Source organism: Apis dorsata, unplaced genomic scaffold, assembly GCF_000469605.1.
Source record: "Apis dorsata unplaced genomic scaffold, Apis dorsata 1.3 scaffold_87, whole genome shotgun sequence".
Classification (NCBI taxonomy): domain Eukaryota; kingdom Metazoa; phylum Arthropoda; class Insecta; order Hymenoptera; family Apidae; genus Apis; species Apis dorsata.
In genome coordinates, this window is record NW_006263385.1 from 733,687 (window position 1) to 757,207 (window position 23,521).

Sequence of the window (23,521 nt, forward strand, 5' to 3'; positions counted from 1 at the left end):
GTTACATATCGCTATTATATATACAAGTACATGTAATAGTGAAAATATTTATATAAAATTTAATTTTTTAAATTTACTTAATAATAACAAATTATTAATTCAATTTTAATTTTTTATTTTTTATAGATAAATTTATATTATATATTTTATTACTAGTATAATATGGAAGATCCAGCTACTGCACGTTTAAAAAGTTTAGTAATGAGTAGTAATGAAGCTCTGGAATTTAAATTAATACGTTCTTTTGAAGATTTAGAAAATAATGAAACTACATTTAAACCAGAAATGTCTCATCAAGTATTTGGAGATAGGTTTGTTTTTAAAATATGTATTATTAAAGATATATAGTTCAAAAATAGTATATATAGATACATATTTTTAAATAATTTTTTTCTATAATTATAAATATAATAATATAAAATATTATATAAATATTATAAATTATATTGAATATTAGTATTATATTTATTTTAATTGATTTTTCAATTATTAATTTTGTTTTTATTAGTGAATCTATATTTGGTTACCGGGATCTCAGAGTGAAGCTTTATTATTCAGCAGGTTGTTTAGAAACTTATCTAGGCATGACTTATTCAGAAAAAATAAATAAAATACTTTATGAAGGAGTCGAAGCTGATGAAGTATTGCCAAAAATTGCTGAAAAACTAGCTCCACAAGTTCATGATAATATAGATGCATTTATTGAATCTTTAAAAAAGGATGATATATTTAAACCTCATGGAGAATTACTTCATTCATTTTCTGTTAATGGTAATAGTCTGCAATATTATTCATAAATTATATGTTTAAAAAAATATTATAAAGAATTTAATAATTAATTATTCAAAACTTATAAACAATAAAGATGATGGTTGCACAAGAAAATTTGAAGTTTATAAAGCAGATATGACTTATAAGGGATTTAAGGAATATCATCAACGTCTTCAAACATTTGTATTATGGTATATAGATGCTGCTAATTTTATAGATATTGATGATGATCGATGGCATTACTTTAACATGTATGTGTGTTTAATTATAATTTTATTTTATACTGCTTTTTAATTACATAAACAAATTTTTTTTTTAAATAAAATTATTTTTAAAAATTATTTTTTTTGAGATAGGTTTGAAAAATATCAAACAACAGATGGTACTGTTCGTTATGCAACTACTGGTTTTGCTACTGTATATCAATACTATGCATATCCACATCATACTAGACCTCGTATAGCTCAAGTTTTAATTTTACCACCATTTCAAAATATAGGTCTTGGTACACATTTATTACATGCTATTTATCGCGAATATATTGGGCGGAATCAAGTCAAAGATATAACAGGTAAATGAAAATAAATTTATAATTAATGATAATTCAATTTTGAAAGGAATAATACAAAAGTAAAATCTGATTAGATACTTTTATTTCAGTAAATCTAGTACATTTTGGTAAGGCATTATCATCATTGTTGTAGTTGAGGACCCTTCAATGACCTTTCAACGATTAAGAGATTATGTGGATGCAATGAATTGCTGTACATTATCTAGTTTTTCACGAGAGTATCTACTTCAAGGTTTTAATAAAGCAATGGCCGCAGAAGCTAAAGAAAAATTCAAGATTAATAAGGTATTTTTTATGTTTAAATTATTAGAAGAAATATTTTTAATTCTAATATATTATTTATTATTATTTTTAGAAACAAGCTCGCAGAGTGTACGAAATTTTAAGATTGCGTAGTACAGATTTAACAAATGAACAAGAATATCGTGAATATAGATTAGATGTAAAAAGAAGATTGAATATTCCGTATAGACGAGAGCAAAATGATTTAAAAAAATTGGAATGCGCATTGAAGAATATTGACAAACATTCGAATATTACTTTACCTACATTGGAACAACGTATACAAACTCTAGAGAAAGAATATAAAAGTTTAGAAGAAGAATATAAAAAAGTGATTAAACGTCTGGAAGATGCAGAAGAACTTTGAAATTTATTTTTTTTTTTCATTTTTTATTTTTATTAAGTTATCTGTATATTATAAACAATTAAACTCTCTTTCTCTTATTATATATATATATGTAATATTTGAATATGAATTATCAGTTAAAATATTTTTTCTAATGGCTTAATAAAGTTCTTTTTATTAAATAATTTATTAAATAATTTATTAGATATTTTTAGATATCATTTATTTTAGATTATATTTATATAAATTTATAACAGTTTTGCATTTATAATATAATAAAACATACATACTTATATCTTTAAAAAAAATGTTATTTATATTTAAAATATTAATATATTTATAGAATACTTTTGTCAATTTTAAAGATTAAAACACAAAAGTTGGTATACAAAAATGTTATGGTTTCAATGTTATTTTTCAATTAAATTTTATATTAAATAAAATAAGATATAATATTTTGAAATATTGATTATACAAAAAATCAGAATGTTTGATATTCCTATAAACAAGTTTAGAATTACAAGTTTATTTTACTATCGGTAACATTATATAGTAAGTTTGAGTATTTTTCAAAGAGATGGCATTACTAATTATGTTTTAAGAAAGATAATAGTTTGTATTTCTTATAAATATTTTTACATTTCTATGTCATATATATATATTTTTACATATTTTTATATTTTTTTTATTTCTATTATTTAATATTGCATTAATTGTTTATCTGGATTATTAGTGATATTAAGAAAAATATATAACATAGAAAAAGAGTAGGGATAACTTATAATCATTAGATGGAAACTGATAACTATTCTATATTTCATGTGTGCTTTTATCAGTATGATTTTATAAATTAATACATAAATTAAACTTCTAATCATTAATGTATATTTAAAAACATAAAAAATATTATTTCAGAAGTTTTTAATTAATAATAATATTCGATTAAATAATATTGACGAAATTAAATATGAATAAATATAAAGTTAAGGTATGATAAAAGTTATTAAAATTGAAAGATTATATTTATATATATTTATTATAAATAATTTATATCTAGTAAACTATTCTATTTTTCTTTAAATCATATAGATGTTTATATTATTATTTTTATAATTTACATTATTGCGTTTTTAAATATTTGTATTATTTATAAGAATTATAGTTAAATTCGAATAAACAATAATTCTTAATTGTCACGTGATGAGAAAGTGATTTTCTTTTTTTTAATTCAAAGAATTATTATTTAAATTTATATAATACAAATTTATAGGTCGGAATAATTGGTGGTTCAGGTTTAAATAATCCTCAAAATCAAATATTAAATTGTCAAACTATAACTACACGAGAAAAAGCTAAAAATGAATTTGGATTTCCATCTAGTGATCTTTATCACGGAAATATTAATGATGTAGATGTGATATTATTATCAAGGTAGTTTTATATATATATATATATAATGGAATATTTATTGAATTTTTAATATCTAATTTATAAATTATTATATTTATAATATTTTTATTTATTATATTACATAATATATAATATATAATATTTAATATAAATTAATAATAAAATATTCTTTATATTTTAAATATTTTCTTGATCTCTAAAAAAAGTTTAAGGAGAAAAATTTTATATAATTAAATATAGACATGGACCAGATCATAAGATAAGTCCTACTGCAGTAAATTATCGTGCCAATATTGAAGCTTTACGCTTAGCTGGATGTACTCATATAATTGCATCAACAGCATGTGGCTCTTTACAAGATTTTATTTGTAAAGGACTATTAGTTGTTCCAGATAGTTTTTTAGATAGGACAATAAAAAGAAGTACAACTTTTTATGATGGTACTTCACCTAAATATTCTGGTAAATTATATTTAAACAATCACAATATAATATAAATTTTATCTTTTATCTATAAATATTATATTAAAAAATATTACACTAAAATTTTAGGAGTATGCCATATGCCAATGGAACCAGCTTTTGATCCAACTACATCTCAGATATTATTTGAAGTTGGTAAAGAATTAGGATATAAGATAAGAAAAGGAGGAACAATTGTGACAATAGAAGGACCAAGATTTTCTTCAAAAGCTGAAAGTAATGCATTGCGTATGTGGGGTGGACATTTAGTTAATATGACAACATGTCCAGAGGTATATTTATTTTTAAATTTAAAAATAATGTGTGTGTACACATATACGCGCGCACACACACAATCATAAATATTAAATATTATTATTATAGTATATTTAATATATCCAATAAAAAATTTTTTAAACAAGGTATATTTAGCAAAAGAAGCAGGACTCTTATATGCAGTTGTGGCAGTGGCCACTGATTATGATTGCTGGAAAGATTGTGAAGATAATGTTCATGCAGCTGATGTAATGGAAGTATTTAAACAAAATATTAATAAAATAAGAGATATATTTATAAAAACAGTTAAACTTATTGGTGAAAGAAATTGGGACAAAGAAATTGATACTCTACAAGTAATTTTTACAATATTTAAAAATGAAAGAAATATAAATTAATAATTTTATATTATAAAAAAATAAGTATAAATTCTTTATCATTTCAGATATTATCTCAAAGTAGTAATGTTTCTTCTCATTCTTTGTGATTTATGTATAATGTATAATATCATATATATCATACATTTATAGTATGATAATAAGAAGATTACTTCATATTTAACTTTATATTAAATTGCGAATAATGAAAATTAAAATTTCTTAAAAAATTTGAAAATATGTACTTTTTGTTTAATAAATATGATAAAAATAAAATAAAATGCAATATTTATTAGTATTATTTAATCTATTTAATTAACAAATGATTAAATGATACTTTATATTTGATACTTCATGTATACATCATAGTATAATTTTTTGATCACATATATTTAAATTTAATTCATTTATTTTTTTTGATTTAACATTTAGCTAATATTGTCATCGCTCTAACTGAAATGTTTTTACAATTAAAACTTTAAAATTATAAATATAATTGTAATTAATTTTGATATATAAAATAATACATTTTCAAAATTATTAGTATGATACATATAACATTTTTAATACATAGAGTGCATATTTCTATTATTTAACGCTTAAGAAAATCTTTTTTTATAAAATTTAATTAATGACGATAAAATTTTATTTATTTTAATTAATACTTTATCGTCAATCGTATAATAATATAACAATTTGAAATACAGATGTACTTTGAAATACTGATAACGATTAATTCTTTAAACAAAAATAAATTCATAGATTAAAATATATTTGGTTAAATCAAGAAGAATATTACTATACTTGTAACCTTTCTCTATTTTCAATATGTATGTACAGAATAAAATTGAATATATTCAGACATATAGTTCAATTTATGTTGATACATTAAAAATATCAAAGAAATAAGATATAAGCGAGGAATTAAAATAATATTGCAAAGCATAAATTCTATACACGAAATATTTATAATACAATTTGTTTAAATAACATGTACTATAATAATTTTTTATTATTATTTTTCATTTTTGTGCAGCCTTTAAGATTTAGCCTTAAGATTTCAAAATTTAATACTTGAACTGAATTTATTACAATGAAGTTTTTTTATATATCACTAAAATTTAAAATATAACATTAATAATAATACTTTAAGAACCAAACTGTGTAATGTGTCTGGAGTTTTATAATTTTCAATAAATAATATTTTGATACATTAATATGTATCTGATATACTTTGCATTATTAAAATATTATATTTTCATTATATTTAATGAAATAAATTTACTGTATTTTAATATTTGAATAATACTTATTTTACTAGTTTTTGTATAATATAAGCATTATGAAGAATTATTGAATAAACATGGTAAAAGCATTTGAATCAAAATAGATATTATGACATATGTTTTTATAACAAGATGAACTTTCTCTTTTATAACAATATTCACAATGATCTTAATTTTATAAACAATACATAAAATACTACAATTATACATTGCAGAATTTCTATTCTGGCACGATATTTTCCGCTCATTATGTAGTGTTATGTAAAATAAATTGTGCTATATTTAATTGTAAGAATTTTGATACATTTACATACAGATATTTTAAGCAATATATCGTTACTATAATCGAAACAATAAATTTTTCAATATTTTAATTTTCTTTGAAAAGCAGTTAATAATTATATTGATGAATTTAATTTATTGGTATCTTGTTCAATTAAATATAGCCCATTTAAAAAAAAAAGTTTGCAACATATTCAAATGTGTTTGCTAAAATTTATACAAATGATTGTACATCCTATTATGCATAGTTTATTGAGCTAATATCAAAGTACATACATCTCTCCAGGTATTTGATGTATTATAAAAATATTATAAAAATATTTTTTAAGTAAATATTTAATTTACTCCTGCAAGTGAATGAATGATAATTAGATTTATTGAAAATCAGAAAGATTATAGATTTATATTGAAAACAAAATTCTAAAAAATAAAAATTATATTTCATGTAAACAGAAAAAACTACTGTACGCACCTGCTTTAAATACCTGGAGTTATAGAAGTATGTGTTACGTAAATTAAAGAATATTTAAAATTTAAGAAAATAGATGTCTTTAATAATTAAACCTTATTATCAACCATATCTACGTTGATTTTATAATACACATAAGGGAAATAGTCATTTTGGCCAAAACCTAATCCTGGTATATCCACACTCTGTTTAAACCAATAAACATAGAAGATAATAACGTTATATTAATTTTTATAAAAAAATTAAAATAAATTATTTTAAGAAATAATTTGTTATTAAAACATTACAACTTACATCTTGAGTTCCTTGAGCAGCAGAAGATGCTGTGGCAGAAGAATCTAAATGAGCATAATGTTGATTAAGAACATCACGTAATCGTCTTGCACATTTTCTATGAGGATGCAACAATATTGCTTGGAAATTCACAGGTAATCCATACCTGATAAGTTATAATTTAATTAATATATGATTAAATAAATACTCATATACAATATAATGATTTATTACAATATATATGATTTCAGATAATTTCTATTATTACCTTAAAACAGATTCTACGAATACACGCAAAGCTTTAACATGAATCCATGCACAAAAACATTCACTAAAGTTAACCTTTAACCAACGTACAAGAGGACCAAATTGTTTCTTTTTATCAGTTACCAATTTCGTTATTTCATTTTTTCCTACAATACATTTTAATAAATTATATAATAATAATATAAATATTACTAATATAAAATTAAAAAGTGAACAAAATTAATTTTCAAATAAATAAAAAATCAATTATTTTATATATGAAATTTTAATAAAAAGTTTTTATCAAAATTTTATATACCTGCTGCTAGTTCTTCTTCATTATATGTAAAATCACGAACAATAAATTTTTTTTCACGTGCGTGTAATTTAAATTCTTCAATAACTTTTTTAAATAAAGTGACAGTAAATAATCCATATTCAGAATCTTGAGTAATAAGTTGTGTAGTACGTGGTACTACCATTTTTGTTAATTTTTCATAACCACTGTACCAATCCTGGAAATTTGCTCTAAAATTTCATAGAACAATTTGTTAGCTAAAAAAATAACAATGATAAATATATTAAATGAATTTACCTTGGCACAATTACAAGCAAAGTAGTTAAATATTCACTATCCAAAATAAAGTGCTCCTTCTTCACTAAATCTGCCAAATTTCTTGTTAATAAACTTCCTCTATACAACAATTATCTACTATTATTATTTAAATAATTTTTTAAAGTATAAAAATAAATAATTAAAATTAATAGAATTTTAAATATATGAGATATTAGATATTAATAAAAATTTATGGCTTACGTCTGTTTTTTTTCAAGATTTTGTAAACTTCCTTTTAAATTATTATATGTTGTAGATTTAGTTTTAAGATCTGCATCAATTTGACCCACTTGTTTACTGATAATATCAGCAATGTTTCTTAATGATTGTTTGATAGGATATTTTGCCATGTCCCACTGGAATCGAGTTATATATGATGGTAGATCACCTAGTAAATTCATAATGTTAATGTAATTGTTCTGAGATAATTATTTCATTTTCTATATAAATCATTTTTCATTTTCTATATAAATATTCAAACAGAGCTCAGTACAATTTTGAAATTATGAAATCATAAATAACATGCAATATTTAATTACATGTAATATACTTAAGTGCTTAAGTGTGCTTACAAATGGAATACTGTATATATTTTTAATGATTTGATAAAGTTCATAAGCTAGAAATGATAAAGCTCTGTTGAATTGTAAATATATTGTACAAATGCAGGAATATATATATATATATATATATATTTTTTTTTTAATATTATATAGTAAAATTAATATAAGTAATAATATTTGTATTTATGCAAGATATTTTCAAGTATATAAAAAAATGTAGAATTTATTCTTCTTTTTTCTTAATAAAACAATAATTAGATTATTTTTTATATATATAAGAAAAATATATAAAATACATAAAATATATAAATATACACCTTCATATGTACAATAAAATTATGCATATGAGTATGTATCTAATTAAATTAATTTTAGCTGAACAATTAAAATAATTTTTAGATTGACTCTGTGATAAGGAGAGTATTGATAATAATAAGATAACAGAGAAAGACTGTTCTACGAAATTCATTTCTTGATTCTAGTACGCTCCTTACGTATTATAGCATTACGAGAATAAGCGAGACATTAACAAAAATATAGCATGCAACATTAATATATAGAAGCATTTTATATTATCACTTCTTTCATTATAAAATTTTTTTATTTAATTAATTCTTTTTAAACATATTTTTAAATAAATATTTGTTCAAATTAATTTATTTATATATCTGTAACAACTGTAACAAGAGAATTACTCATAAATAATGTTTAAATGAATGAAGCAGTTAATCTCATTAATCTCAATTAATTCAATGATTTAAAGTTTCATTATAATTATTATTAATAAAAAAATTTTACAACAAAATATTCATTTAAACAAAATTTATGAAAATTCTATAATTACTAACGAAACTTTTTGAATTATATATTATTATATTCTCTTATAATAATAGCTATCAATGGATAACTTTAAATGAATAAAAGCTCGCACGCACGCATGCACGCATATACACTTGGTTCATTAGAATACGAATATAATGAAAATTACAAAAATATAATGATTATATGATGTTATATAATATAAATTGTTTGTTATATAATGATTATATTATTATAGTTATTTTTTAATTATTATTTTTAAAATAGATTTAATTCATGTATAATAATGACCTAAATAGTGTAACATTAACAATAGTAACATAGACATATAGTATACAGCTAAGCTAAAATATTTAAGCATTTCATGCTAATTGTTTATGAAGTACTTCATAAAAGTTGATCGTAGGATGTTTTTTGTGATATGGATAACTTGTAGTGTTGAAGGGTATTGAGCACTATACTGTCATCAAAATTTATTTGATCATGCGAAACAGTATATTATAAGTCCATGTACCGATCGATAAGTGTTTTAAAATTTTTGTTAATTATGTCTCATCTGTAATCTGTGCTAACGTCCATAAGATATATATGTATATATATATATATATACACGTGTGTGTGTACATGTATTATAATTTGTACAGTATTGTCTTTCTATGAAAATTATAGAAAATAATAGTTTGAAAGCATGTAAAAGCTAGGTATAGGAGAAAATGCTATAAAAAAAAAAAATTAAAAAAAAAAATTAATAGAGAGATGATGTTACTTAAAAAAGTAGTATCATTTAAATGTAGGATGTTCTTAAACCATACTTTATGTTGTATTTGTGATAATTTTAAATCCACATATACTTTTATGATTCATAATAATGAATTTTAATAATATCATGTTTAATTTAAATAATTAACATAATATATATAATATAATAATTATATGCATCATATTAACTTATTGTAATAATATATCAATTTTATTAAATTCTTGCATATGAGTACTTTTTAATAAATTCATTATTTATTTAAACATGTATCTTTTGAAAATAATATATAAAAAAATGTTATACACAGAAAAATTGAAACAAAGTATGGTATAAAAGAACAAGAAATAAAAAATTATAAAAAGCATTTATAATGTAAAAAGAAGGAAGAAAAAAAAATTGATAATGATTGAGGTAATACACTATATGTTCATTCATTCGTCCACAGCACCTGGAACAATTGATCAAATGATTTCCAAAAAGATATTAATTAAATAGAATATTTCCATATTATTATAAATGAATTAAAAAAAAAAAAAAAAAAAAAAAAAACAAGATATTTTCTTAATGTGTTTTGTAGTTTGTATAGAATTTGTGAAATAATCATCACTAGGACGCAGGAGTGAAAAAGAACTAGCTAAGAACTTAAAACAAACTAGAGCATTTCCCGAAAAATAAATTTTAAGAATGTACACACATTTGCTGCAATTAAAATGTGCTAGAATATGGGTAGCTGTCTGTTATCTTCCAATTTTTTAATTCCTGCGTGCACAAGAAACCAAATATTGTTGTAATATCACTGAGGGAATTACTGCAGTACAACATAAAATATTTGATTATATACTAGGCTTTTGTATTCTGAATTACAAGCTAAGTAAACTAAGCCAAGTATTTCTTTTCTTTTGGTACTGTCTCACTTGGTGTATGCTGTAAACATTTGAGAGAGATTGTCATGACTTATAATGTGCCTTTTATTTTAATAAATTATTGAAATATATACAAATAAATATATTTAAATAGTCACTAATACAAAGAAAATTGTGTCTTTTGAACAATGCAAATTTAATTATAATAAAGTGTAGATAATTTATTACAGTGATAAAAAAAATAAAAATAAAATATGTAATAAGCAATGCTTTCTTATCTGACATAGCACATTAACATTTAAAAAGACTTGAAATAATTTATTACATTGGAGGCAAAATTTGGCATAAAATATTTTAGCATTACAAACATTGCATATGTAGTGCAAAATTGTGCAAAATTGACACTGAAGGAAATGCGCACTAGGATCATAAAGACGCTTTCATTATATAGTGACTAGAAGAAGAATTGAAATAAGAGTTATGTGAGTTTTAATTATTTTTGTTTCTTTTTTTTTTTAAGCAAAAGCTGCATGCGAAGTTTATTGTTTAAAATTTTCAATACTATAAAATGACAACCTCTCTCTCTTTCTCTCTCTCTCTTTCTCTCCTATATCTATCTCCAAAGGAGATAAGACAAAACAAGAATCGGTCGCTAAACGGGCGAATCACGAGGTGCACAGGAAAATAGGTTGAACAAGTCTCGCAGCTATGTTGGGAAAAAGGGGTTCGACGGGTTGACCTGGCGGTGATAGGACGGGTACCTGGATTGGGCAAATTGCCACTATGGTCTTGGTCTTGGTCTTGGTCGTTGTTTTGGTCCGCATCGTCTTCGTCGTCGTCATTGCCAAACGATTTGCGATTGGAGGTAGATCGATCTGCTTTCTCAGTAGTCCGATGACGTGTCGCCGACTGCCATCTGGTTTCTCCTTCACTGCTACAGTTTGATGAAAGGGAAAGACTCGGACTCGTAGGAGTAGGACTAGGAATAGGTGTAGAAGAGGTAGAAGCAGCGCACCAATGCGCATGGTAGCACGAATATGCTGATAAAGGATCATTTGATGATCTAACATCACAGATGCCTTGAGGACTATGTGATGATTTTTTTTCAACATCAGAAGGATGATTGTAATGTTTATGACTATGATGATGTTCATGATGATGATGACGCTGGTAATGATGCTGACCTAAACAGGCGGCTGGTTCTGGTTCACATTTCTCCGATTCCTTCCACTGCTTGTGATGCTCCTTTGAAGACTTGTGTGATGGGGTGACGGGGGTGTTTGGCGGGGTGTCCGGACCCCCTTCGGGGCTCGAGCTCTCCCCATCCACTGACGTTTGACCTATCCATTACAGCCCAGTCCCAATCTCCGCGCGATTTTTCTTACGTCTCGTTCAACTATTATTGCGTCCTACGCAAATGCCTAACGACAATGCTGTCGAAACTCAATCAAAATAACTCAAAAAGAAAAAAAATCACGGAGTATTTAGCGCACAGAAACTTTTATGTTTCATTAAGAATTTAATCGCGAAAATTAATTTTTATAACTTTTATAATTAAATTTTTATAATTAAATTCTGATTTTTATTATTTATTTATTTATTATATTTTGATAAGTGTATAAATATCAAACATTTTTTTTTAAAAAAATAAATTTTTGAAATATAAAGTTTAATGCTAAAAAAAATATAAGTAATTATATTTATAAAAAATATGCACCTCATGATTACAATATTTAATCATTAATAAAATTAAAACATTTTTGCTATTTTTAAAAATTAATAAAATTTAAAAATTTGCTATTTATTCTTATTTTTTCCCCATTAAAAATTGCATTATACAAATATTTGTAATATTTATTACCTGAACTTTTAAATAAATTTTTCGTTAAATACTCCGACGTAGCAAAAGCAATAAAGAAATGAAAGAAAGAAAAAAACAAAAACAAAATTGAAATAATACATAATTCAAAATAAATAGAAAATAGTATGAGCAAATGATATGCAATGATATAAATTTAAATTGCAAATGATTAATAATGCAATTTAAGGAATGTTGCAAGGAATAATAAAATAACTGAAGAAAAAAAGGAAAGAATCCTTGTAATAACTAATTGGAGCTTGGTGACCACAGTAACCCAAGCAACTCCTTGCGTCCTTTGCAAATTTTTAACAAAGTGTGGTCCATATATTTAAATTTCTACATTTGAAATTTTTTTACTATATTTCAATATATGATGATACTGCATGTTTGTGTATTAAAATTTTGGAGGCTTTATACATTTTTGATGGTGCACATGTATGAGCATTTGTTAATAAAATAATAAGGTAGGGAAATAGGGTTAATGTGGTCCAAATTAAATAAAGCAAGCCAAGCAACACCACAAATATGAGAAATTATTTGTAGTAAGTAATAAATTAAATGAATTCTAATCCAATTATAGTAATAAGCATTCTACAGATATATAAATTATATGCCAAAATATGATGTGTACCATCATATCTTGTACATTAAATAAAATTCTTAATTTTTAAATACAATAAAAAAAATTAGAAAAAATAAATAAATAACTAAAAAATAAAAAAAGAAATAATATTTAAAAAAGAAACATTGATTTAATATATTTAAATAAAATTGTAGTTTGATTGTAATAGATTATAAATTATTATTCATGAAAATAAATACATATAATTTTTAATGTTTTTCTTTTAAGGATAATTGTACAAATTACTTGATTATTTATTTAACATATTTAAAACATTCAATATTTAAATGAATATTTTTGTTATAAAAAATTATATAAAAATCTTTTATATTATAGATTAATTCAACCAAATATTAAAATTATGTTTAATAAAAAAAATATATGGTACACATCATATCTAAAAATGTTATATTATACTATATATGCTATAGCCACAAGTATCTTGCCTGCATATTATCCTCAATAAAAAAACATGTTTATTATAACAATTTGTAAAAAAATAATATTGTTGTTATTTTATTAATAGCGTACACAGACAAAATTTTGTTTTTATCTATTAATCTATTAACATAGGATACTGAGGACAATAAGGATTAAAGACTCTAATCGTGCTATTATTATTATTATTATCAATGAATAAATTAAAACTTTTAGAAATCAACTGATACATGTTTAAGATCATCATTAAAGAAAAATTCTAAGTTGTGTGCATGTTTCGTGTCGTGTATAGTATTCATTGATGTTTTTGCCAACCAATATTATTTTATTGTAAAATATTATACACAAAAAATCGATCGATACCTGTTTGCAGAGATCCAAAAAATATAATATTATCAAATGATATTTCAATATATTTTTAATATTTGAACATTTTATTTAATTAAATATAATGTTTGATAAAAAAAATAATAAATAATTTTGAATCTCTGAATTTTTCAATGATCTATTCTCTTATATTAGAGAATAGATGCAAATTTAAATCAAAGAGCAAATTCTAAAAACATAAACACATTAATATTTTTACTCACTATTGTTAGCCAAAAGATTTTCATGAAGTTTGTCTCTTTGATCTTCTAAAACTTCTCCCAAATATGTTGCTACTTTGCGTGTTATTTGTTCAACATAGGCATCTAATTTTCCTAGATCATCTGATAAACCAACTAATTGATCCAATGTTCCCACCTTTAAATCTGGGATGTGAAATTTATAATTAACTGATAAAGAATGTTGTTTTGATGTTAAATTGTTCATGGTTTCCCATGTCTGTTGACATGTTTTATCTCCTGGTGCAGATATTAACCAATATTCTGTCATTTTGAACAATATTCCAATGAAAATTACTTAATTTATCTGAAACATTATGATGAACAAATTATGTTATATATTTTAATGTATTATATAAACTTCAATATTTACATTCATTATATATATCTATAGATTTATTTCCTATAATAAATTATATTAAATTTTTTATATAATAATTTAATCATATTTATATATTAAAATATATAATTAATATATATATAAAATAAAAAATATATATATAAATGTAAATATATAAAATAATTTATTTATCTATATATTTTTATATATACAGAAGTATATAAAATTTATATGACCTAAATTAAAATCATAAATGAATAGTAATTATGTTGTTATTAATAAATTTTTGAATTGAAAATCTATAGAAAATAAATACTTGTCAAAACAACCACCTGCTTTACTTTCAAACATAGTTAATTTATAGAATTAATATATAATTTTATAATCCTAAGAACATTATTCATTAATTGCTTATGTATATAATAAATTATAATTTATAATTCAAAATTTTTTTAAATTAAAAATAATACACAAAGTCTTAAAAAGTTAAAAAAAAAAAAAGGGGGTGTGGCACAATGTATTTCTTTGATTGTGGTATTATGTAATTAAGCGCGCTTTCCACGTGACATATACTACTTAAGTGCAAGAATGGCGCGTTGATCTTGTAGAACGATCAATATAGGGAAATGACAAGCGTGCATGAAATTACAGGCTAAAAGAGATATCCTTGAATTGATAGGCATACAAGTTTTTTAGTATGAACTTATTATTGAAATAATTTAATGGCGCCCAGTAATAAACCATTATAAAATCGATAATATAAAAAAACTTAACATTTTCTTAAAAAATACGTCATATATTAAATTTTGAACGAACTTGAAGAAAATTTTATTTAATATGAATCAATATAACAAACATATAATATATTACATTAAATGATATGAAAACAAATATTATAATTATTTCTATAATAATTTTTAAGTTTTTTTAATCATTAAAACATGGGTTAAAAACATTTTCTAATTTTCCATATAATTGTAATTTATCCATTATTATATATATTTTAAATAAAAAATAAATAGTTCTACTTACTAAATATTTTGAATTATATCTTTATTTGCAGAACACGGCAGATGCTTGAATTTCTCAAGAAATCCAAAACATTCGCTGTTCTAATCACTAGTCGTCGAAACCATCAGAAACCATTGTGACCTCACGTGATGACAATTGTGTGCTGCTGCCTTACGACCCACCCGGCAACTAAATCATAAACCAAAAGAGAATATCATCAGCTGATTTGGAACCGTTCACAAGATCAGTATTGTTACCAATACTAAAATCATTATCAATTCAAATGTTTTACATATAAATTTTAATTAAAATATTAAGTTTATCTTAAATTTTGTTTTAAATATTTTTTTATGTGGATTATACATAATAAAAATTAAATATTAAAAATTTGTTTTCTTCACTTTAATAAAATTATTATAAAATTATATTCATCATATATAATAAGTTGGTAGCATTGAATTATATTACGTATCTTTATTTGTATCTTTATTGTTATATTCTGTATAATCAATGATATTTAACATACATTTTGTTAAACTTGAATAAGTTGTTAGTAATTAATTTTTCAATTTCATTATAATATATCATGGGTTGTGATGGTGGAACTATTCCTCGAAGAGATGAACTCGTAAGAGTTAAAAAAAAACCAGAACAGGTTATTTTCTATTTAGATTATGTATTTTTATATATTATTTATAAATGTTGGTCTTTCTATATAAAGTAATATACAATTATTTGTAGAAAGATAAGGAAGCAGAATTAGCATTTAAGTGGAGACATTGTACAATTAAACAATTACCATTACAACCACCAGTAGTTGGTTGTGGTTTAGGTCATCTTTATAGTAAAGAATCTGTATTAGAAGGTCTCCTTGATCGAAGTACACTTCCAGAATCAGCACAACACATTAAAACCTTAAAAGATATAAAAAACTTAAATTTGACACCAAATCCAGCATTTGATGGTAATAAAGCAAAAAAAGGAGATTGTTATGCAGATGAAGGAAAAAGTCCATATATTTGTCCGCTTATTGGATTAGAAATGAATGGTAAATACAAATTTTGCTTTTTATGGTCATGTGGTTGTGTAATGAGTGAAAGAGCACTTAAAGAAGTCAAAAGTAAGGTAAGCAATCATTAAAAGAATTAAAAGAATAAAAATAAAAATATCTAAGGAATATTATAAGGAAAAGAAAATATTTAATATATAGTGATTTTTATATTATATTTTATATCATTATATCATGTTTTTTAGATATGTCATCAATGCCAACAAGCTTTTACTGAAGAAGATATTGTTATCATAAATGCAGAAAATAATGATCTTAAATTGATGGAAGAGAATATGATATTACGAAAAATAGCTAAAAAAAAATCTAAGAAACAGAAACATAATGAAGATAATCAAATATTAGATATTAAACAAGAAGAAATACCAAAGAAAAAAGTTAAAAAAGAAGATAAAAGTTCTACTTCTAAGATTACTAATAGAACAGAAGCTGAAGATCCAGCATATAAAAAAGTTAAAGAAAATTATAGTGTTGCAAAAGATCCTAAAGCATCAGAAGTTTTCAAAAGCATTTTCACTACCCACAAATCTGCAGCAGAACAAGATAGGGCACATTGGATTACATATAACCCTTTTTACAATTAAAATATTTCAAATATAATGAATATTCTAAAAATAATTAATATTATGCATATAGCAAATATTATATGTAAAAATAATAATAAATATCTTTACACATAAATGTTTTCATTATTAAATAAATAGTTTTATATATGTATAAAAAACGATTTTATTTGTATGGATTTTTTTGTAATCTATATTACAAAGTAGTAATATTGTTAGACTAATAATATTGTATCACTACTTGTTTGTAACAAAAATGGATAATGATATCATTATACAAAAATCTAATAATTATTACAATTATAAATTAATAATAAGTTGATAATATACTTTTTGTATATATATATTTGTTACCTAAAGTAAATGAATGTTCTATTAATTAAAATATTAAAATATTTGAAAAAATACATGTATAAAATATTATCAATATTGAATCTAAAATAATATTTCCTTAATTTATAGTGCAAATTTATATCTGTTTTATATATTTTACTAATATATTTTATTACACATATATTTTTATTTGTAATAAGTTTGTATTTTAATCGTAATTTATTTTTCATTTATATAATTAATAAAAGTATTAATAAGTAATATTGCATTTTGCATTCATATATTAACAAAAATTTCTGTTATTTGAAATTAATCAATAACATAAAATTTATCAAAATAATTTCTATAATTTTTAAATTTATATTGAATACTATATATTTAAAGGCACATAATATAGTTTGTTATATTTTTTTAAGCGTTTATGACAGATAATTGAATATTATCTTGTATTAATTATAGATTTGTCAAATACAGTCACATTTGAGGCACTCTGCGTAGAGAAATTGTTTGAATAACTCTGCGTAATCTACCGACTGTTCGTTTTCTTCGAGAATGCCGTTTTGTTATTAAACAATTCCACCGATTTAATAAGTAGAAAAAAATACTTCCTATAATTATTATTCCTGCCATGTAATTCCACTTACGTGTAAATGTTACACTGTTATCTTGATCATTTTGTTTTAATTCATCAATATTATTTCGTTCCGCGTGATGTAATGTAGGAATATTTGCACCACCAACGCGTCTTCTAAGCCATAATGGACTTGAATCTTGTAGAACTGGATTTATTGCAATTATTGTATCTCCAACAGACAATAATTTTTGAGGTTTATAGAGATTTCTAGAATGGAATTAAAATTATAGATAACATTTTATTTGTTGAATAACATTTAATAAAAGTTATTAATAACTTACATAGGCACAGATTCATTTAAAGGTTTTGGAGTAACAGGAATAATAATAGGACAAGATGGAAGTGGTCTAATATGACCAGTATTAGTATTTTCAGACAGTAACACTTTACTATGACGTTTTAAATAACTTCCTTCCATACGTTGAGGTAATTCATTACTGTCTAAAATACTAGACTTTTCAAGAATTTTTGCCTTAGTTTGACTTTCATCTGTAAAAACAGTTGCGATATGTCCCGTTGTTGTATATTCCAATATAGCATCAAGCATCCAAAAACAAGCTAAAAAATAAAATTTTATTATTTACATTGAAGAATTGTACTAATACAATTATTATATAAATTCAAAATTTTATAAAAAAAAAAACATACGTTTTTGTAAATGACTGTCATCAATACAATTTGAATCTCCATATACTACAATTCTACCTGGTACAATATTAGCTTGATCTTTCATATTATTTTTTTCCATATTTTCTTTTTCAGCTATTATATTGTTACTATAATTATCATTATATATTTCCTTCATATTTATATGACCATTAGTTTGAAGAAGTCCAAGAATTGGCACTGCCATTGTAGATTTTGATTCTGATTCAAGTAAAAGCTCTTGTCCTTGGTCATGTAATTCTGCATAAAGAATAACTCCATCCTTCGGAAATCTTGATAAAAAATATATTATTAAATAAAAAAAGAAATTTAAATAATTATAATATATATTTTATATTATATATTATATTTTAAATTACATACCGAGTAATTGTAGTACCAGAAGCAAAAATTACAGGTGGATGTTGACCAAGAGTAAATTGGCCATTACGTACTTGATCGCTAAATGCAATTCCCCAATTAGAATATAGTAAATCATTTAAAGCTGGTACATTTGCACCTCCTGTATCTGGTATCCACCACTGCCGAGTATTTTCATCATAAAATTTAACTTTTCTCATAACAGTGACGTTATACCAATCTGCAAATATGACTACAGAGAGACCTTCTTCTTCTACATCTCTCCTTAATTTAGCTACCTGAAAAATAGTTCATATAACACATATGAAATTATTTTTATTATATAATTACCTATTTACCTATTACCTATTTATATTATATAATTACCTCTTCAGGAAAAAATTCTTCTTCACTATCAACAATAAGTAAGGTACCATAATTTTTGGCATTAAAACATGTGAATGGAGCACCAAGTACCTCTAGATAATAACCAGCGTTACGTAAATGTTGATACATATCTTTAAAGTTTGTATGAATATGGTCACCATTCCAATCAAGTGGATCATTTTTTGCACGTAAATCATCTCGTGGAAAATAACCCGGAGGATAACGTAAATTATGAAATTGATCCCACAGAATACGTTTACTATTAAGAAAATATTATTCAGTATTATATCATGGAGTTTTATAGTACAATTTAATAATAATAATTTTATACTTCTACTTACTGACGTGGAGGTGTAGGAATAACTTTTGCTTTCAAAGGTAATTCTATTTTAGACTGTCTTACTTTTTCTTCTCCATCACTTGGTGGTGATTCAATTGTAACAGATATATGACCTATATATAACATTGAATTTTATTATAAAATATTTTTATAAAATATATTTTCTAATATAGTAGAAATATAAATGAAAATAAATAAAGTAATTTAAACCTTGTGCTATGCCTTGCCAACCACGGGCAGATAGTGGAACTGTTATAGCAACTGCTAACCATCCAGACCATGGCCAAAGAACATCACTATGAGTTACTGATACATCAATTCGCTCACCATTACCATTGCCAGTATACGGATGCCATATAAATTCTGTTACATGTCCAGATACTCCCAAACCATTTATTATAGTTATATTTACAATCGTAGGCATACCAGTATGATATACAGCTTGTGTACAGTATGGCCACATATATTGACATTCAGTTAGATCTATATAACTAATAATATATCATGGTTTATACATTATATTATATTGCATATCATATTATATATATATTGTAATTAATATTAAAAAATATATTAATATTAAAATATATTAAATATATTAATTTGGTATTATATTAATAATACCAAAAAACAATTACCTTGGACTAAGTGTAGCAATCGGTGTATATGAACGTAGAAAATGAAATGCTCGTAAAAGATCTAACTTTCCAGCACCTTGTTCAAACATACCAACTCCAGATAAACGACGCGCAGAATTAAGTAATGCTTGTTTCATACTTGCTGGTGTTATCTTAAACAATAATTTTTTTTAATTATTATTTAATTTGTTAATATAAATTTAAAAATTTTTAATTATATAAAAAAAATAAATATATAAGAAGATATGTCGATATATAATTACTCTTTGTTTAATAGATTGAGATCCATCTGGTTGTACAAATCCACTGGCTAAAAGTGCTACAGCTCCAGCAACAACAGGACTAGCAACAGAAGTTCCTGATAAAGTTCTACAACCTGTTTGTAATGCAGAACCTCGTACTCCTGAACCATATGTAACTAAATCAGGTTTTACTCTTCCATATCCAGATGGTAATTCCCATGTTGTCATACCACGCGACGAAAATCTTGCTATTTGATCTTCCCAATTAATTCCGCCTACCCCAATAACATCCATTTGATCAGCAGGATTGTTTAAAGTGCTATATTAAATAAAATTAAATTTATTTATATATTTTAAAATTAAAAGAAATAAATATAAAAAAAATATTTGATTTTTTTACCCATATAAAGGTCCATCATTACCAATTGCAGAAACCATAATTACACCATTTGCTGTTAATTCCCATACTTTATCAACAAATGGATGATCCATAAAATCTGGTCCTCCAATACTAAGATTCAATACTGTAACTTTTGTAAGTATAGCATAATTGAATGCATCCAAAAACCATGATGTATATGATACCTAGAAAAAATAGAAAAATTCACAGTTAAGCAAAAAATAGATATATATATATATATATTAAGTACATGATAAACATAATACTTGAGTATTAGTAAAAACACGAAAAATGTGAAGTTCAGCATCTGGTGCAAAACCAAGACAATCTATACAAGATGATGCAATAACTCCAGCTACAAATGTACCATGACCTAAACCATCTTCTAATGTTTTTTCATTTGTCCAATTTGAACGTTCTTTAATTTTTTTAAAGTGTGGATGACTAGCTGCTAATCCTGTATCAAATATTGCTACCTAACAATAATTATATTATGTAAATAATATTATTTCTTTTTTAAATATCATTAACAATATATATATATTTCAAATAAAACTATTCACTTTTACTCCATTTCCAGTAACACCCATACCCCATAGAGCATCAGCTTGAAGTATACTTGTAATTTGTCTTGGTATAGCTCTTAATAATCTACGTGATGTATGTCGATTATTTGATTGCCAGAACTGATTGTTCTGAAATATAAGTTATGATAAATAAACTTGCAATATTCTTGATCATATAAATTAAAATATTTAATATAAAATATTATTATTATTATAATATAAATATATATAAACTATATTAATATATATTAATATAAAAGCTTACATAATTGTTAATTTTTCTTTTGAAATTTTTATATTCTAGAAACTCTGCATCCTCTGATGCATTGACAAATTTTAAACTTCTTTTTACAAGTCTTTGAGGAGTTACTCTTCTAATAAGAGGATGATCAGTTAAAGCATCAAGACCATTATGTCTATCTGTTTCTTCCAAGAGAACAACATCAAAATCACTTGGATAATTGCTAGCTAAGTTGTCACGAAATAAAATTTTCCAATTATGAATACCAGATGAATTTAATGCAGCTTTTATATAATTTTCACGTGTATGTGGTTTATAATAGCCTTTAAATGCAACAATATATTCATTTTCAACAATTCTGCTAGCAAAATGAACTTTTATTTCAGGACTATTACCATGGTATGGTAATTTAGCTATATTATTGAGTTTAGAGTTTAAAGAATTGTTGTTTTTTAATGAACAGTGCACTTGATTATAGGGTGATTCAATTACAATATTAAATAGTAATAATAAAGGGATATATAGCCAACATGTGTGTGGCTTCATACTATTATTATCAGCTGAAAAATATGTGAGAAAATTAATGTCATATATTATGTAATTATTAAATAAGAAAATAAATATATATATTTTAAAATATTTTATTTATAATAAACATTAAACATTAAACATTTGTACTAAAATTAATATTATAAATGATATAATAGAGAAAATATTTTTTTCAATCTTAATAAAAAATTTACATTTTTATTTATATTTAAATATTATATTAAGGATTGAAATAATTTAAATTTTATTTATAAAAATAATTATAAAAATAATTATGATTATTGAAATTAATGCATATTAGACTTTATAAAACTTACATGTAGTAGAAAGTCATAATTTATTAAATTATATTTTCTCTGATCATACTTCTTTTTAATATTTTAAACAATAATAAGATAATGTAATAATTTCTTATTTAGTTAATATCTAAGAAAGAAATCTAAAAACGACATAAAGACGTTTCTTTATTGTTAAAACCTTGTTTTGATGTCATAACCTCAATGTTCTTAAAATAAAAATCCATTTCAAATGAAAGATCAAAGTATTCATAACATGCATTTTCGTTTAATATTTTTACGTCCCTTACTTCTCTGAATTACAACTCATATACTTTGTTGTATATAAATTGTACCAATGAACAATACACGGACAAACAAATCATAATGCAGTTTATCATACTGCTTACGGGACTGATATTACAGAGTGATGTTAATGTTAAAAGTATATAAATTTATTATTATTATTTTATAATGATATAAAAAAAAAATATATTAATTGTGAGTTTATATTTATAAAATCATATTTATTCAAGGAATATAATGTTCACTACTTTACATGAATTTTAATAAAAGGTAAACAGTTTATGTCATAACTTAACCTTTAATATAAATTTATTTTTTCTAAATATTTAATTTATAATATAAATATATGAATATTAATATATAATTTTAGTAATATTATATATATATATATATATATCATAAATATTTTATATATATTAATATGT

At 23.1% G+C, this 23,521-nt stretch overlaps 7 protein-coding genes across 13 annotated transcripts in view; 4 read left to right on the top strand and 3 right to left on the bottom strand.

Annotated features, from left to right (window-relative positions):
• LOC102675636 (histone acetyltransferase type B catalytic subunit) overlaps positions 1–2,091 on the top strand; it is a 2,780-nt gene extending 689 nt beyond the window's left edge. Inside the window, exons 2-7 of the mRNA XM_006611372.1 lie at positions 127–311; positions 509–771; positions 866–1,022; positions 1,128–1,342; positions 1,476–1,627; positions 1,698–2,091. Of these exons, the coding sequence (XP_006611435.1) occupies positions 163–311; positions 509–771; positions 866–1,022; positions 1,128–1,342; positions 1,476–1,627; positions 1,698–1,991 (1,230 nt within the window). The 5' untranslated portion in view covers positions 127–162 and the 3' untranslated portion in view covers positions 1,992–2,091. The remainder of the gene's footprint in view (positions 1–126; positions 312–508; positions 772–865; positions 1,023–1,127; positions 1,343–1,475; positions 1,628–1,697) is intronic.
• The window catches only part of LOC102675759 (mitochondrial import inner membrane translocase subunit TIM14), a 17,933-nt gene extending 3,147 nt beyond the window's left edge, over positions 1–14,786 (bottom strand). Inside the window, exon 1 of the mRNA XM_006611375.2 lies at positions 14,774–14,786. The gene's annotated coding sequence lies outside the window, so the exon portion shown is untranslated. The remainder of the gene's footprint in view (positions 1–14,773) is intronic.
• On the top strand, positions 2,710–4,767 carry LOC102675494 (S-methyl-5'-thioadenosine phosphorylase-like). The gene is made up of 6 exons (XM_006611371.2): positions 2,710–2,958; positions 3,241–3,401; positions 3,621–3,841; positions 3,932–4,134; positions 4,264–4,473; positions 4,563–4,767. Exons 1-6 carry the CDS (start codon positions 2,938–2,940, stop codon positions 4,602–4,604), a joined length of 858 nt encoding a protein of 285 aa, XP_006611434.1. The 5' UTR covers positions 2,710–2,937; the 3' UTR covers positions 4,605–4,767.
• Positions 5,790–15,756, bottom strand: LOC102675218 (V-type proton ATPase subunit C). 5 transcript variants are annotated; one of them, XR_004149754.1, is made up of 10 exons: positions 15,570–15,756; positions 14,183–14,504; positions 11,433–12,011; positions 7,868–8,054; positions 7,646–7,744; positions 7,370–7,578; positions 7,073–7,217; positions 6,826–6,970; positions 6,535–6,716; positions 5,790–6,409 (listed from the first exon to the last, which is right to left on the bottom strand). XR_004149754.1 is itself a non-coding variant. In XM_031508476.1 (9 exons), the coding sequence occupies exons 2-9, from the start codon at positions 14,466–14,468 to the stop codon at positions 6,621–6,623; spliced, it is 1,746 nt and encodes a 581-aa protein (XP_031364336.1). In that variant the 5' UTR covers positions 14,469–14,504; positions 15,570–15,756; the 3' UTR covers positions 6,496–6,620. The 5 variants fall into 5 exon arrangements, 4 of the variants coding, with proteins under 4 accessions (XP_031364336.1, XP_031364338.1, XP_031364337.1 ...); XM_031508476.1 differs by lacking the exon at positions 5,790–6,409 and having other exon boundaries at positions 6,496–6,716; XM_031508478.1 differs by lacking the exon at positions 5,790–6,409 and having other exon boundaries at positions 6,496–6,716; positions 11,856–12,011; positions 15,570–15,754.
• Positions 15,757–15,787: 31 nt separating this feature from the next.
• Positions 15,788–17,607, top strand: LOC102674995 (replication termination factor 2). 2 transcript variants are annotated; one of them, XM_006611367.1, is made up of 3 exons: positions 15,788–16,203; positions 16,290–16,673; positions 16,803–17,607. In XM_006611367.1, the coding sequence occupies exons 1-3, from the start codon at positions 16,135–16,137 to the stop codon at positions 17,199–17,201; spliced, it is 852 nt and encodes a 283-aa protein (XP_006611430.1). In that variant the 5' UTR covers positions 15,788–16,134; the 3' UTR covers positions 17,202–17,607. The 2 variants fall into 2 exon arrangements, with proteins under 2 accessions (XP_006611430.1, XP_006611431.1); XM_006611368.2 differs by having other exon boundaries at positions 16,015–16,176.
• Positions 17,608–17,840: 233 nt separating this feature from the next.
• On the bottom strand, positions 17,841–23,200 carry LOC102674817 (membrane-bound transcription factor site-1 protease). Its single transcript, XM_006611366.2, has 14 exons — positions 22,833–23,200; positions 21,991–22,526; positions 21,723–21,854; positions 21,426–21,635; positions 21,160–21,344; positions 20,781–21,078; positions 20,518–20,669; positions 20,090–20,370; positions 19,881–19,992; positions 19,540–19,798; positions 19,177–19,451; positions 18,796–19,085; positions 18,429–18,705; positions 17,841–18,354 (listed from the first exon to the last, which is right to left on the bottom strand). Exons 2-14 carry the CDS (start codon positions 22,510–22,512, stop codon positions 17,988–17,990), a joined length of 3,360 nt encoding a protein of 1,119 aa, XP_006611429.1. The 5' UTR covers positions 22,513–22,526; positions 22,833–23,200; the 3' UTR covers positions 17,841–17,987.
• A 22-nt stretch (positions 23,201–23,222) lies between these two features.
• LOC102680111 (DNA ligase 4-like) overlaps positions 23,223–23,521 on the top strand; it is an 8,785-nt gene continuing 8,486 nt past the window's right edge. For both annotated transcript variants that reach the window (XM_006611409.2, XM_006611386.2), the window contains exon 1: positions 23,223–23,366. In XM_006611409.2, coding sequence (XP_006611472.2) covers positions 23,350–23,366 — 17 coding nt within the window. In that variant the 5' untranslated portion in view covers positions 23,223–23,349. The remainder of the gene's footprint in view (positions 23,367–23,521) is intronic.

What these genes read in the sequence shown, in the direction of transcription:
- LOC102674995 (XM_006611367.1), top strand. Translation starts at nt 16,135, where the DNA reads ATGGGTTGTGATGGTGGAACTATTCCTCGAAGAGATGAACTCGTAAGA. An exon ending in TTAAAAAAAAACCAGAACAG is followed by an intron (nt 16,204 to 16,289) that starts GTTATTTTCTAT and finishes AATTATTTGTAG; the next exon opens with AAAGATAAGGAAGCAGAATT. An exon ending in TTAAAGAAGTCAAAAGTAAG is followed by an intron (nt 16,674 to 16,802) that starts GTAAGCAATCAT and finishes CATGTTTTTTAG; the next exon opens with ATATGTCATCAATGCCAACA.
- LOC102675218 (XM_031508476.1), bottom strand. Translation starts at nt 14,468, where the DNA reads ATGACAGAATATTGGTTAATATCTGCACCAGGAGATAAAACATGTCAA. An exon ending in TTGCTTGTAATTGTGCCAAG is followed by an intron (nt 7,579 to 7,645) that starts GTAAATTCATTT and finishes ATGAAATTTTAG; the next exon opens with AGCAAATTTCCAGGATTGGT. An exon ending in TGAAGAAGAACTAGCAGCAG is followed by an intron (nt 7,218 to 7,369) that starts GTATATAAAATT and finishes AATGTATTGTAG; the next exon opens with GAAAAAATGAAATAACGAAA.
- LOC102674817 (XM_006611366.2), bottom strand. Translation starts at nt 22,512, where the DNA reads ATGAAGCCACACACATGTTGGCTATATATCCCTTTATTATTACTATTT. An exon ending in TTGGCAAGGCATAGCACAAG is followed by an intron (nt 19,993 to 20,089) that starts GTTTAAATTACT and finishes TGTTATATATAG; the next exon opens with GTCATATATCTGTTACAATT. An exon ending in TGACAGTCATTTACAAAAAC is followed by an intron (nt 18,706 to 18,795) that starts GTATGTTTTTTT and finishes TTTATTTTTTAG; the next exon opens with CTTGTTTTTGGATGCTTGAT.
- LOC102675494 (XM_006611371.2), top strand. Translation starts at nt 2,938, where the DNA reads ATGAATAAATATAAAGTTAAG. An exon ending in TACTTCACCTAAATATTCTG is followed by an intron (nt 3,842 to 3,931) that starts GTAAATTATATT and finishes CTAAAATTTTAG; the next exon opens with GAGTATGCCATATGCCAATG. An exon ending in AAGAAATTGATACTCTACAA is followed by an intron (nt 4,474 to 4,562) that starts GTAATTTTTACA and finishes TTATCATTTCAG; the next exon opens with ATATTATCTCAAAGTAGTAA.